This window comes from Scyliorhinus torazame, chromosome 5 (assembly GCF_047496885.1).
Source record: "Scyliorhinus torazame isolate Kashiwa2021f chromosome 5, sScyTor2.1, whole genome shotgun sequence".
Taxonomy (NCBI): domain Eukaryota; kingdom Metazoa; phylum Chordata; class Chondrichthyes; order Carcharhiniformes; family Scyliorhinidae; genus Scyliorhinus; species Scyliorhinus torazame.
Genome location: NC_092711.1, coordinates 148358338 through 148372719, shown reverse-complemented (window position 1 = coordinate 148372719; position 14382 = coordinate 148358338). Strand labels below are relative to the sequence as shown.

Genomic DNA, 14382 nt, shown 5'->3' with positions numbered 1-14382 from the left:
TAGTGAGTGGGCAAGGACATGGCAGATGGAATATAATGTGGAAAAATGTAAGATTATCACTTTGGTAGGAGGAACCGATGAGCAGAGTATTTCTGAAATGGTCGGAGATTAGAAAGTGTAGATGTACAAAGGGACCTGGGTGTCCTCATCAATAAGTCACTGAAGGCTAACATACAGGCGCAGCAAGTTATTAGGAAGGCGAATGGGATGTTGGCCTTTATCACAAGCAGATTTCAGTAAAGGAGGAGTGAAGACTTGCTTCAATAGTGTAGAACCTTGGTTAGACCACAGCTGGAGTACTGTGTGCAGTTTTACTCCCCTTGCCTCAGGAAAGATAATGTTGCCACAGAGGGAGTAAGGAAGGTTCACCAGACTTGTTCCGGGGATGGGAGGTGTTGTTTCTATAAAACCACAGACACTTCAACCAGTTTACTAATCAAATGTTTTACCCAGGTATCTTTATTGACCAGATAAACAAAGGACAACGGAGTGTATAAATCACATAACTTTATTCCACAAGCAGTAAAACAGTTACCCTTAAATTATCCCACTAATTACAGTCCCAAGATTCTGATTAGTACCCGAGCCGATGGACTCATTCGAGCTGCGGGTTTGATTCTGTATCTCAATCTCCTCGGGGTCTTCTTCCGAGAAGATGGGTCTCGCTGCTGCTTCTTTCCGTCTCTGGTCAGTCGTCTCGATTACCTCTGCGTGGAGTCTTCACTGCTGGGCGGTCCGAGGGTTCGATCGTTATACCCTTTCTAGGTCCTTCCAGAATGTTCTCTGACCAAGCCGATGAGGTCACAGGGTGGGAGTGGTACCACCCAATGGAGTTACCAATGGCCACTCAGCAGGACACTGGAATCTGTCCACAGGAGTCCATTTCCTGGTGCGTTGTTTGTTATGTAACTTTGTCTATTCAAAACAATCAATAGATGAATAGAGCCAATTATCTCTTGATTGGTGATTGATGGAGCAGAGCAGCTCCAGACATGTGCTGGCAGCTTGTCGGAGTTCAGTGTATTCAGGCTGGTTGCTGGAGCTGGCTGTGGCTTGATTTAAAATGTCCAATTTTTAATTTAAAGTGTCTGATTTTATCGAGCCTAAAATACAGGCCACGGCACATTTTACCACCGAGGACTGTCCTGGGAAGAGACATTGGGGAAACTGGGCCTGTATTCACAGTTGTCTGTGCTAGATTGGGAAATTACAATAAAAGCTATGACGATACACAGGCAATCACAAGTATTTGAGGAATTGTTACATATTTACATAAAATATAGACTCCCTTAATAAACAAAAATCCAACAGAAGTTTTGCAACCGTGGCTGACAAGCAAAGTTAAAGATTGCATTAGATCAAAGGAAGAGGTTCATAAAGTGGCCCAAATAGTAGCAAGCCCGAGGATTGGGAACTTGGTTCTCCTTTGCTGAAAACCAAACCAAGAGACTGATAAAGAAAGAGAAAATAGAACATGAGAGCCAACAGGTGAGAAACATAAAAACCAACAGGAAAAGCTCCGATAGGAATGTGAAAAGGAAAAGATTAGCAAAGACCAATGTGGGTCCATTCCAGGCAAAGGCAGGAGAGTTTATAATGGGGAAGTGACAGAGAAACTAAACTGTGTGTCTGTCTTCACAGAGGAAGATACAGAAATTTCCCCCAAACATGAGAACACCAAGGGACTAGTGAGATTGAGGAACTGAAAGAGATTAGTAATCGTGAAAAACTAGTACTGGAGAAAATAATGTGGTTGAAAGTTAATAAATGGTATTTTTTCTATGTATGGAATGATCTGTCTGGACTGTACGTAGGACAATACTTTTCACTGTACCTCGGTACACGTGGCAATAAAAAAATAAATCAGAAATCTCCAAAAGCTGACGCTCTCCATCCCAGAGTGTTGAAAGAGGTGGCTGGAGAGATAGTGGATACATTGGTGATCATCTTTCAATATTCTATAGATTGCAAGGTGGTAAATCTAAGCCCGCTATTTAAGGAGGTAGAGAGAAAACAGGGAACCAGAGACCACACGGGATGGCAGGACTGTCCTATGAATAGAGATTGGGGAAACTGGGCCTGTCTTCACTCGTGTTTTGAAGAATGAGAGGTGATCTCACCAAAACTTCTGAGATATTGAATGGAATAGACAGGGTGGGTGCAGGTGAGATGTTTCCCCTGGTTGGGGAGTCTGGAACCAGGGGACACAGTTTCAAAATAAGGGGAAAATCACTTAGGATCGGTCTCGGAGGAGACATTTCTTTACTCAAGAGGGTTGTGAATCTTTGGAATTCTCTACCCCAGAGGGCTGTGGAAGCTCAGTAATTGAGTGTGTTTAAAGCAGAGACTGACAGATTTCTAAATACCAATAACACAAAGGGATATGGGGATAGTGCGGGGGGAAAAGGCATTGAAGTGGATGATCAGCCATGATCATATTGAATGGTGGAGCAGGCTCGAGGGGCTGAATGACCAACTCCTGCTCCTATGTTCCAATGATACAAAGATAGGTAGGAAAGTAAATTGTGAAGAGGACATAAGGAGGTTACAAAGGGATATAGAAAGGTTACGTGAGTGGGAAAAGATCTGCCCAAACGAGTATTATGTGGGAAATTGTGACATTATCCATTTTGGCAAAAGTAATTAAAAAAGTTTCTTATCTAAATGGTGAGAGATTGCAGAGCTCTGAGATTCGGAGGGATCTGGGTGTCCAAGAGCATGAATCACAAAAGGCGAGTATACAGGTACAGCAAGTAATTAGGAAAGCTCATAGAATGTTATTGTTTATTGTGAGAGGAATTGAAAACAAAAGTAGGGAGGTTATGCTTCAGTTATTCAGGACATTGGTGAGACCACATCTGGAGCACTGTGTACAGTATTGCTCTCATTTAAGGAATGATGTCAATGTGTTGGAAGCAATTCAGAGAAGGTTTACTGGACTCATACCTGGAATTGGAGGCTGGTCTTATGAGGAATGATTGGACAGGCTGGGCTTGTGTCCGATGGAGTTTAGGTGACTTGATTGAAGCGTACAGGATCCTGAGGGGCTTTGACAGGTGGATGTGGAAAGGATGTTTCCTCTTGTGGGAGAATCTAGAATTTGGAGTCACTTTAAAAGTAATAACTTGCCCATTTGAGGCAGAGGAGAACTTATTTTCTCCGAGGGTTGTGAGTATTTCGAACTCTCTTCTTCAAAGGGCAGTGGAAGCAGAGTCTTTGAATATTTTTAAGGCAGAGCTGGATAGATTCTTGCCAAGTAAGAAGGTGAAAGGTTATTTGGGGGTGGGGGGGGGGGGGGGGGGGGTCGGCGGGAATCTGGTTTTGAGGTTATAATCAGATCAGCTGTTAACTTATTGAATGGTGGAGCAGGCTCGAGGGGCCGAGTGGCCTACTCCTGCTCCTAATTTGTATGTTATCACATCCTTTATAATAGGTTGTAGCATTTTCCCTCCTACTGATATCAGGCTAATGGGTCTGCAGTTCCCCGTTTTCTCTCCCTCCTTAAATAATGGGGTTACATTTACCACCTTCCAATCTGCAGGAACCATTCCAGAATCTGTATAATTTTGAAAGATGATCACCAATGTATCCACTATCTCTACAGCCACTTCTTTCAACACTCTGGGATGTCGAGCAGCAGCTTTTGGGGATTCATCAACTTTCAACCACATTAATTTCTCCAATACTACTTTTTCACTAATACTAATCTCTTTCAGTTCCTCCTGCTCACGAGTCCCTTGGTTTTCTCGTGTTTTTAGGACAATTTCTGTATCTTCCTCCGTGAAGACAGACACACATTGTTTAGTTTCTCTGTCATTTCCTTATTCCCCATTATAAACTCTCCTGTCTCTGCCTGGAATGGACACACATTGGTCTTTGCTAATCTTTTCACATTCCTATAGAAACTTTTCCTGTCTCAGAATCCCGGAGAGAGAAAGAGAAGAGAGAACGAAATGCAGTCCTGGATGTAATCGAAGCAGAAACAATAACGGCAGAATCCATCACTGTAATCAATTGTGAACTTGTTGGTGTCTCAGCAGGGACGAGGAAACACAGAATCCCTTCCCACACTAAGAGCAGGTGAACGGCCTCTCCCCAGTGTGAACTCGCTGGTGTCTCCGCAGGTTGGATAAGTAAGTGAATCCCTTCTCACACTGAGAGCAGGTGAACGGCTTCTCCCCAGTGTGAGCAAGCTGGTGTGTCTGCAGGCTGGATAACTGAGTGAATTCCTTCTCACACACAGAGCAGGTGAACGGCTTCTCCTGATTGTGAACAAGTTGGTGTCTTCGCAGGTTGGGTAAGTCACTGTATCCCTTCTCACACTGAGAGCAGTTGTACGGCTTCTCCCCAGCATGAACAAACTTGTGTCTCCGCAGGTTGGACAAGTAAGTGAATCCCTTCTCACACTGAGAGCAGGTGAATGGCCTCTCCCCTGTGTGAACTCGCTGGTGTGCCTGTAGGTTGATTAACTGACTGAATCCCTTCCCACACTGAGAGCAGGTGAATGGCCTCTCCCTAGCATGAACACGCTGGTGTATCTTCAGGCTGGACAACTGAGTGAATCCCTTCTCACACTGAGAGCAGGTGAACGGCCTCTCCCCAGTGTGAATTCGCTGATGTAAATTCAGGCGAGATAATTGAATGAATCCCTTCCCACACTGAGAGCAGATGAACGGCCTCTCCCCAGTGTGAATTTGCAGATGTAAATTTAAGCTAGATAACTGAGTGAATCCCTTCTCACACTGAGAGCAGGTGAATGGTCTCTCCCCAGTGTGACTGCGTCGATGAATCTCCAGCTCTGATGGGGCTCTGTATCCCTTCCCACAGTCCCCACATTTCCATGGTTTCTCCATATTTTGGGTTTCCTCGAGTCTCTCCAGGTTGGACTATCAGTTGAAGCTTTGACCACACACAGGACACGTGTACAGTCTCTCCCCGCTGTGAATGGTGTGATGTTTTTCAGGCTGTGTAACTGGTTAAAGCTCTTTCCACAGTCAGTGCGTGTGTCTCGGTGCTTTTCCAGTCGCAATGATGTTTAAAATCTTTTGAAGCCTACAGGTTGAGTAAACATTACTCCTAGATAATGGCCGATGAATCGAGTGACTGTCAGAATTAGCCGTGATGTTTGAGATTTTGGTCTGTAAATCAGATCCTTTTAACATCCTGTAAAAGGAGTTTGGAAAAGAGATCACAGTCAGTACATTATAGAAATTCAGAAGAGATTATTTTAATTTCTCAGGAACATTCTTTCCTCTCTCGTTCCCCAAAAGCTGTAAATCTCCATCCCACACACTCTCCCTCCATTCTCACTAATATTCATCCTCCCAATTCTCCTGAAGGTGCTGATTCAGGATGATTGACAGATCCATGCTCACTGCTTCCCGTCCTGGACACAGAGATCATAACAAATAGGAGCTGCAGTCGGCCATTCAGCCCATCGAGCCTGCTCAAACATTCAATGAGATCATTGGCTGATCTAGCTCAGCACCATTTTCCCACACTATCCCCCATATCCCTCAATATCTTCAATAGCAAGAAACCTATCAATCTCTGTCTTGAAAATACTTCTCAACTGAGGCTCCACAGTCCTCTGGGGTAGAGAATTCCAAAGCTTCACTACATTGTCTTTAAATTCATTGAAGATCCTGGCCCCGTGTCACTGTCCGTGTGGAGTCTGCACATTCTCCCCGTGTCTACATGGGTCTCACCCCCACAATATAAAACGATGTGCAGGGTCGATGAATTAGCCAGGCTAAATTGACACTTATTTGGGAAAAAAAGAACTTGGTACTCTGAATTGTTTTTTAAAAATAAACGAATTTACGGGATTTGGGCGTCGCTGGTTAGGCCAGTATTTGTTGCCCATCCCTAGATGCCCTTCAGAAAGTGGTGGTGAGTTGCCTCCTTGCACACCCACTGTGCTGTTAGGGAAGAAGTTCCAGGATGTTGCCCCAGCGACAGTGAAGGAACGGCGATATATTCCCAAGTCGGTCTGGTGAGTGACTTGGAGGGGAACCTCCAGGTGGTGGGGTTCCCAGATATCTGCTGCTCTTGTCCTTCTAGATGGTAGTGGTCGCTTTGCTGAGCACCTTAGGTCTGTGCACATTCAGGACCCTGACCTTCCCGTTGCTTGCCATTTTATTTATTTACATATATATATAAATTTGGAGTACCCAATTCATTTTTTCCAATTAAGGGACAATTTTACCATGCCAATCCTCCTACACTGCAGATCTTTGGGTTGTGGGGCAAACCCCAAGCAGACACGGGCAAAATGTGCATACTCCACATGGACAGTGACCCAGAGGCGGGATCGAACCTGGGACCTCAGCGCCGTGAGGCAGCAGTGATTAACCACTGTGCCACCGTGCTGTCCCTGCTTGCCATTTTAACACAAGACCCTGCTCCCATGCCTGCCCTTGGCTTGTTGCAATGTTCCAGTGACGCTCAACGCAAACTGGAGGAACAGCATATCATCTTCCGGTTAGGCACGCTACAGCCTTCCGATCTCAACATCAAATTCAACAACTTCAGATGATGAGCTCTACCCCACCTCAACCCCTTTGTTTTCTTTCCATTTCATTTTCACTGTCTATTACCTTTTATTCCTTTCTTGACTTTCTTCATATATATATTTGCCCCTCACTCTTTCCCCCTATCTTATCCCCCCCTTTCTTTACCTTTTGTTCCCTTTGCTTCCCCCTTCCCCCCCTTTTTCTCATTTTGTCTCTCTCCCAACAATGCCCCCTTACCCCCACATCTACATCTGTCACAGCTTACCCTCTGATTTTAGTTTCTCTGCTGTTTGGTCTTTCACACCTTTTATTCTCTCTGGGGACTGCCATTATAATCTTTATTTTATTAAGTATAATTACATTAACACTGCAATTAAGTTACTGTGAAAAGCCCCTCGTCGCCACATTCCAGCAAGTTTTCGGGTACACAAAGGGAGAATTCAGAATGTCCAAATTATCTAATAGCACATCTTTCGGGACTTTTGGGAAGAAACCGGAGCACCCGGAGAAACCCCACACAGACACGGGGAGAACGTGCAAACTCCGCACAGTGACCCAAGCCGGGAATTGAACATGGGACCCTGGCGCTGTGAAACCACAGTGCTAACCACTGTGCTGCCCTTTAGCACTCTATTTCCTTTGTTTCTGTGGTTCTGACTCACCTTTCTTTCCCTTGCCCTACAGTATAAATATCTCCCACCTTCTATCCTTTTTACCTTTGACAGAGGGTCATCTGGACTCGAAAACATGAGCTCTTTTCTCTCCTTACAGATGCTGCCAGACAGGCTGAGATTTTCCAGCATTTTCTCTTCTGGAAATATATAATGTAGCTCTACAGTACTATATTACACAACTGGAAATAATAATGAATGTGCTTTATTACAGAACCAATAATATATCTAATCTGTATGATATAACAACACTACACATATTTCAATCCTACATTAATTTACTGTCCCCTTAAATGTCAGCCATCTCCTGGGGAAACCAGACCACTAATTGTGAACACTAGGAAAGAGACCATCAGGGGCAGCAAGGTAGCACAGTGGTTAGGCCAGTTGCTTCACAGCTCCAGAGTCCCAGGTTCGATTCCCGGCTTGGTTCACTGTCTGTACGGAGTCAGCACGTTCTCCCCTGTCTGCGTGGGTTTCCTCCGGGTGTTCCGGTTTCCTCCTACAGTGCAAAGATGTGCAAGTTAGGTGGATTGGCCAGGATAAATTGCCCTTAGTGTGCAAAAAGTTTAGGTGAGGTTACTGGGTTTCGGGGATGGGGTGGGCTTAAGTGGGATGGTCTTTCCAAGGGCCGGTGCAGACTCAATGGGACAATTGGCCTCCTTCTGCACTGTAAAGTCTCTGAATCCTTTTAGCCAGACAAATAAATGTGTCAAGCTGAGGGAGCAAAGGATGTCAATGTCTTTGAGAGAGAGAGAGAGAGACCTGGGCCAAGCTTTGCAGAGTCGGCACCCTCCCTGGATTCACTTCCTTTCCCTTCAGTTGCTGCAAGTGACCAATTGAAGGTGAGAATGAGAAAATAAATGGAAAGGGGGAAAAAAGAAACTGTTTTACTCACAGATGTTGGAGACAGGAGGACGTTTCAGTCTGTGTGAAGCCCAATCTCCTTTCACATAAAGCCCGTGCTGATTGGAGGACCAGCGTCCTTCCGGTCCTAACTCTATCCATTAGCCAACACCTCACAGGAAGGTCAGGGGCTGGGCTTTCCTCCACACATGCGCAGTACCTGATCACCCGCCCGTGTGGCGGATAGAGCGGGTTCCCCAGCGCGGGGGATTGTGGGAGCTACGGCCGACACTGTCCAAACTCCTGGGGTGAAAAGTGGAGGAACTTGGGCGGTTGTGTGCGAGCTTGGTGTCCGCCCCCGGGCCGATTCGAAAGGCAGGCTGCCTCTGGGAGCTTCCTGGATGGGGTGAAACAGCAACTCGGCGCCCATTGCTCCTGGTCCCCGAGGGAAGGGGAGAAGACCGGTTTCGGAGTACTGCGACCAGTCGTGTTTCAAGTCAGCGGTTGAGCTGCGGAGACGCTGCTTCGGACTGCGAGGTTTGCTGTCGGCGGTTTTGAGTTCGCCCAATGGAGGACGAAGGAATGGAGGAAGGATGGCAGCTGGATCGGCTGCTGGAAGCGGCGGGTCGGAACCGGGAGTGGATACCCGATGGGCGGCCCACGGCCTGCAGCCCGGGGTGGGTTGCTGCCGTTCCTGGGGTCTCCGGGGGTTCGGCCCCCCTGGACGCCCTGTGGGCGGTTGGGACTGACTCTGGGACTTTCTTCCCCGTTGTCGACTGTTGCCAACATTGGAGCGACTCTGGCCGCTGCCATTGGAGGACTTTGAGGACATGTTGTTCCTTGTGAAATTTCGGCTGGAGCGCCGGGGTCATGATGTGGAACGTGCAAAATTAATGGACTCTTTTTTTATGGACTTTTCTATGAGTACTAAGGGATTTTGTTTTCATGTTTTCTTTGCTTTCGTTTTCTTTAGCAGCCTATGACATTCAACTCATTTCGGGTTTCCCTGAAATGGTAATTAGTAATTGTGGTGGAACGCTAGTTGGTGTGAAACTGCTCTCTCTCCGAATGGTCCCGTGCCTTTGGGCGGGGTCCAGGAGGGGGGAACCCTCTCTCCTCCGCCGCACCCGGGTCTGGCTCTCCGGTGGTCTGTGCTCTTAGCGAGGAGGAGCCTTTCCCCCGGGGTGTCGGCTGCAGGGCGGGGTGAACGGGGGTGGATGAGCGGGGATTAGTGTTCGGTGATTGATTCTATCCTGTTAAATCTTTTCTGGGGTGAATTGAGGCCTGGTGCCTGGTGATTGGGTTTGATATGACACTGTTAAAATGTATCGAGGCCCTGTGGGTCATATTTGTTTCCGAAGCGGCCGTATTGTATCGGGGCCTTGTGCCTCGCGACTGCTTGTCTTATGTGTTTAGAGTCGTCACCTTGAAATGTGCCTGTGTCTTGTGTTGTACTTTTGGGTTTTGTTTCTTTTCTTTTCTTCTCTGTTTCTTTTGGAGTGGTCGTATGGTTTCGAGGCCTTGTGCCTCGCGACTGCTTGTTTATATGTTTAGAGGTCGTTGCCTCGATGTACTTGTGTATTGTGGTTCTCTGTTCCTTCTTGCTTTTGGAACGGTCGTTTGGTTTCGTGGCCTTGTGCCTCACGACTGTTCGTGTTATGTGACTGTCCGATTGTTACTTGAACTATGCGTAGGGCCTGTGCCTTGCGGCTGGTTGTGATAAGTGACTGGTTAATTGGTATTTGGAAACGTATTTCGGGCCTGTGCTTTGCAGCTGTTTGTGTTCAATGACTGTTACAACGTTATTGTGAAATGTAATTGTGCCTTGCAGCTGTTTCGTGTTCAGTGACTGTTTAATCGTCAATTTGAAGTGTAATGAGGCCTGGAGCCTTGTAAATTGGTTTCTGTAATAATTGTGACGACAATAAAAGAGTTACTCACAGATGTTGCGCACAGCAGGACGTTTCAGTCTGCATGAAGCTGGAACATCATTAACACAACGCCCGCACTCTGATTGGTTGGAGGACCAGAGTCCTTCCGGTCCTCCAACTCTCCCATTGGATTCTGGCCAACTGAAAACATAATCAAAGGATGTCACGTGATCATTGATGCCCTTTTGACCTCAATTGGAATAAGCGTCACTACGCATGCGCAGGATCTCCTCTCCTTTGGACATGGGCAGCCCCTGTCTTTCCTCCCCCCCCATGGCGGACAGAGCGGTTTCCCTGGCGCTGGGGACTATGGGAGATTCAGCTGCCAGTACCCATCCGGAGCCCAATCTCCAAACCCCTGGGACTGGGATGAACGTGGGAGTGGAGGGCAGTGACCCCATTCCGGACACAAAGTACATGTCACTGGGTTTGATTGTGACGTCCCCCTTAGAAAACAGTTTGTTAACTTCAGATATCTGGGTGACATATTGGGCAACGGATGTCATGTGGTCATGGATGCGCATTTGACCTCAGCGGGAATAACCGTCACTGCGCACGCGCTTCTTCGCCTCTCCTTTGGACATGCGCAGTCCCTGCCCCCCTCCCGGTGGATAGAGCAGTTTCCCCGGCGCGGGGGTGTATGGGAGACTCAGTCGCCAGTACCCATCCGGAGCCCAGTCTCCAAACCCCTGGGACTGGGATGAAAGTGGGAGTGGAGGGCAGTGACCCCATTCCGGATACAAAGGACACGTCACTGGGTTTGATTGTGACGTCCGAGAGTCAGCATCGTCAGGGGAGGAGAATTGGGGGGGAAAGCAGGAGGAGGATAGTGGGATGAATTTGTGTTACAATCAACAGGGAGGGAGTGTGTGGAGGCAGAGTCAGAGAGAAGCAGTATTTTCTGTCACATGATCGTGAGCTTGGACAATGTTGCCAAATCATCTGTCAAACCTGGATTTACAATGACCGTGAAAACACCTTGGGATATTTAATTACATTAAATGTGCTGTATAAATGCAGATTAATGTATTATTGAAGGCTGTCACTTGAGCTCCTCCAGTACCCTGAACACCAAGACCCCGATCATGAACAGTATGATTAACCAGCTTATTCACACAGATCAGGGCCAGCACGGAAGCATAGTGGTTAGCAAAATTGCTTCACAGCTCCAGAGTCCCAGGTTCGATACCCGGCTTGGGTCACTGTCAGTGCGGAGTCTGCACATTCTCCCCGTGTGTGTGTGGGTTTCCTCCGGATGCTCCGGTTCCCTCCCACAGTCCAAAGATGTGCAGGTTAGGTGGATTGGCCGTGCTAAATTATCCTTAGTGTCCAAAATTGCACTTAGTGTGGGTGAGGTAACTGGGTTATGGGGATAGGGTGGAGGTGAGGGCTTGGGTAGGGTGCTCTTTCCAAGAGCTGGTGCAGACTCGATGGGCCAAATGCATTCCTTCTGCACTCTAAATTCTATGATCAGACCAGCCCACCATTCTCAGTGAATCTGCGTTTCTCAGGCTCCCTTGTTTTTTTGGTTTTTTATTTAAATTTGTTTTTATTCAAAATGTTTACAAAATTTTACAAACGAACAAAGCAACAAAAACATAATAATAAAGAAAAGCGAATTAACAACTTAACAAAACAAGGTGGGGTATCTACACTTTACAAGTGAAATCCATCCACCACCCATACCGCCCCCCCCTCCCCTCTGGTTTGCTGCTGCTGACCTTCACTTAACATTCTGCGAGAAAGTCAAGGAACGGTTGCCACCGCCTGGAGAACCCCTGCAAGGACCCTCGCAAGGCAAACTTTATCCTCTCCAACCTGAGAAACCCAGCCATGTCACTGACCCAAGCCTCCACACTTGGGGGTTTTGCATCCCTCCACATTAACAAGAGCTGTCTCCGAGCTACCAAGGATGCAAAGGCCAAGACTCCGGCCTCTTTCAACTCCTGCACTCCCAGATCTTCTGACAAATATCGCTATCCCCCAGCTCGGCTTTTCCCGAGTGTCCAAGACCTTGACATAACCTTTGCAAAGCCTCTCCAAAATCCTGTAAGTGCCGAGCATGCCCAAAACATATGGACATGGTTTGCTGGGCTCCCTGAACACCACACAGACCTATCCTCCACCCCAAAGTATTTACTCATTATTGCCGCTGTCATATGTGCCCAGTGCACCACCTTAAACTGGATCAGGCTAAGCCTGGCGCAAGATGAGGAGTAATTGACCCTGCCCAGGGTGTCTGCCCACAGGCCCTCATCCAGCTCCTCACGCAGCTCCTCCTCCCACTTGGCCTTCAGCTCTTCCACCGAGGCCTCCTCCGCCTCCTGCAGCTCCTGGTATATGACCGATACCTTGCCGTCCCCTACCCACACGCCTGAGACCACCCTGTCCTGTATCCTCCGGACCGGTAGCAGCAGAAATTCCCCCACCTGCTTCCTCATGAAAGCCCAGACCTAAAGGTATTCCCTGGGGCAACCCAAATTTCTCTTCCAGCGCCCTCAGGCTAGCAAAGGTCCCGTCAATAAACAAGTCCCCCATCCTTTTAATACCCGCTCTGTGCCAGCTTAGGAACCCACCGTCTATTCTACCTGGAATGAACCTGTGATTGTTTTGTATCGGGGTCCAGACTGAGGCCCCTACCTCCCCCTGTGCCTTCTCCACTGACACCAGATCCTCAATGTTGCCATCACCACCGGTGTACTGTGTTGGCGTGAGTGGCAGCGGTGCCATTATCAATGCCCCCAGGCTAGTATCCCTGCAAGACACCGCCTCCAACCATTTCCACGCCGCCCCACCCCCTCCCTCTACTACCCATTTCGAATCATGGATATATTCGCTGCCCAATAATAGCTGCAGAAATTCGGCAGCGCCAGCCCACCCCACCCCGACTGCACTATAAGAAGTCTCTTGACACGCAGGGTCTTGTTTGCCCACACAAATCCCGTGATAATCCTGTTCACCCGCTTGAAGAAGGACTTGGGGATGAGGATGGGAAGGCACTGGAAGACGAACAAGAACCTGGGGAGGACCGTCATCTTCACGGACTGCACCCTGCCCGCCAGGGAGAGCGGCAGCATGTCCCACCTCTTAAAGTCCTCCTCCATCTGATCCACCAGCTGTGCCAGATTGAGCTTGTGCAGGGCATCCCAACTCTTAGCCACCTGTATTCCCAAATAACGAAAGCTCCTCTCCACCATCTTAAGCGGTAGCTCTCCCAGTCTCTTTTCCTGGCGCCTCGCATGGATCACAAAAAGCTCGCTTTACCCGACATTCAATTTATACCCCAAAAAGTTCCCGAAGTCTTTAAGGATCTGCATGACCTCCCCCATCCCCTCCACCGGATCCGAAATGTACAGGAGCAGGTCATCCGCATACAGTGAAACCCAATGCTCCTCCACGCCCCCCCCCCCCACCCCGAACCAGCCCCCTCCAGTTTCTAGACTCCCTCAACGCCATGGCTCGATTGCCAGGGCAAACAGCTGGGGGGACAGGGGGCACCCCTGCCTTGTTCCTCGATGTAGCCTAAAGTACTCCGGCCGCAGCCGGTTCATTGACACACTCGCTACAGGGGTCTGATACAGCAATTTAACCACCCTATGAATTCCTTGCCAAATCCAAATCTGCCTAACACTTCCCACAGGTACTCCCACTCCACCCGATCGAAAGCTTTCTCCGCGTCCATTGCCGCCACCACTTCTGCATCCCCTCCTTCCGAGGGCATCATGATCACATTCAGGAGCCTCCGCACATTTGTGTTCAGCTGCCTGCCCTTCACAAACCCCGTCTGATCCTCATTGATCACTCCCGGTCAGGCTCCCTTGTAATTCCATCCCTGTTCTCACTGTGCTGAGCTCAAGTGTGAACAAAGCATTTTTGTCTTCAGATTTTTACTGTGAGAGGTTAAACCTATCAGGAGACGATGAATATGCCGGGTCACTGCTCTCATCGAAATACAAGGCTGAGGGACTAATGAGGGCTGAAATTATGAAAGATTTTGAAACACATGGAGAATGTTTTCACTTGCAAGGGTAAGAGCAAAACTAGAGGCTATCAATGTGATAATCTAATCAGGAATTTAGGAGAAACTTCTTCCCCAGAGTGGTCGGAATGTGGAACTCGCTACCACAGGGATTGGTGGAGGTGAATAACATCGATATATTAATGGGGAAGCTGGATGAACACATGAGGGAGAAATGAACAAACGGATACACTGATAGAGTCAGATGGGAAAGCATGAGAGGAGACTCAAGTGAAGTCTAAACACTGGCATGGATTGGTTGGGCTGTTTCTATGTTGTATATTCAATGTAATTTAGCCTGGTATTGCCTTTAACTCTCACATAGTCGAGTCCGCGTGAAAGTGAAACAGTTTCACTCCCAGAAAAACATTTGAGCTCATTGTTTCCAAATATTGTCCAAT

At 47.9% G+C, this 14382-nt stretch overlaps 1 protein-coding gene across 4 annotated transcripts; it reads right to left on the bottom strand.

Annotated features, from left to right (window-relative positions):
• Positions 1–3497: 3497 nt before the first annotated feature.
• LOC140422024 (uncharacterized) lies at positions 3498–10104 on the bottom strand. Of its 4 annotated transcripts, none has more exons than XM_072507009.1 (3): positions 9974–10098; positions 6781–7688; positions 3498–5163 (listed from the first exon to the last, which is right to left on the bottom strand). In XM_072507009.1, the coding sequence occupies exon 3, from the start codon at positions 4851–4853 to the stop codon at positions 4071–4073; it is 783 nt and encodes a 260-aa protein (XP_072363110.1). In that variant the 5' UTR covers positions 4854–5163; positions 6781–7688; positions 9974–10098; the 3' UTR covers positions 3498–4070. The 4 variants fall into 4 exon arrangements, with proteins under 4 accessions (XP_072363110.1, XP_072363111.1, XP_072363113.1 ...); XM_072507010.1 differs by having other exon boundaries at positions 7232–7688; XM_072507012.1 differs by having other exon boundaries at positions 7537–7688.
• Between the last annotated feature and the right edge of the window lie 4278 nt (positions 10105–14382).

Bases quoted from the DNA above. Each gene is read 5' to 3' on its own strand.
- LOC140422024 (XM_072507011.1), bottom strand. From the start codon at position 4,853: ATGGAGAAACCATGGAAATGTGGGGACTGTGGGAAGGGATACAGAGCC.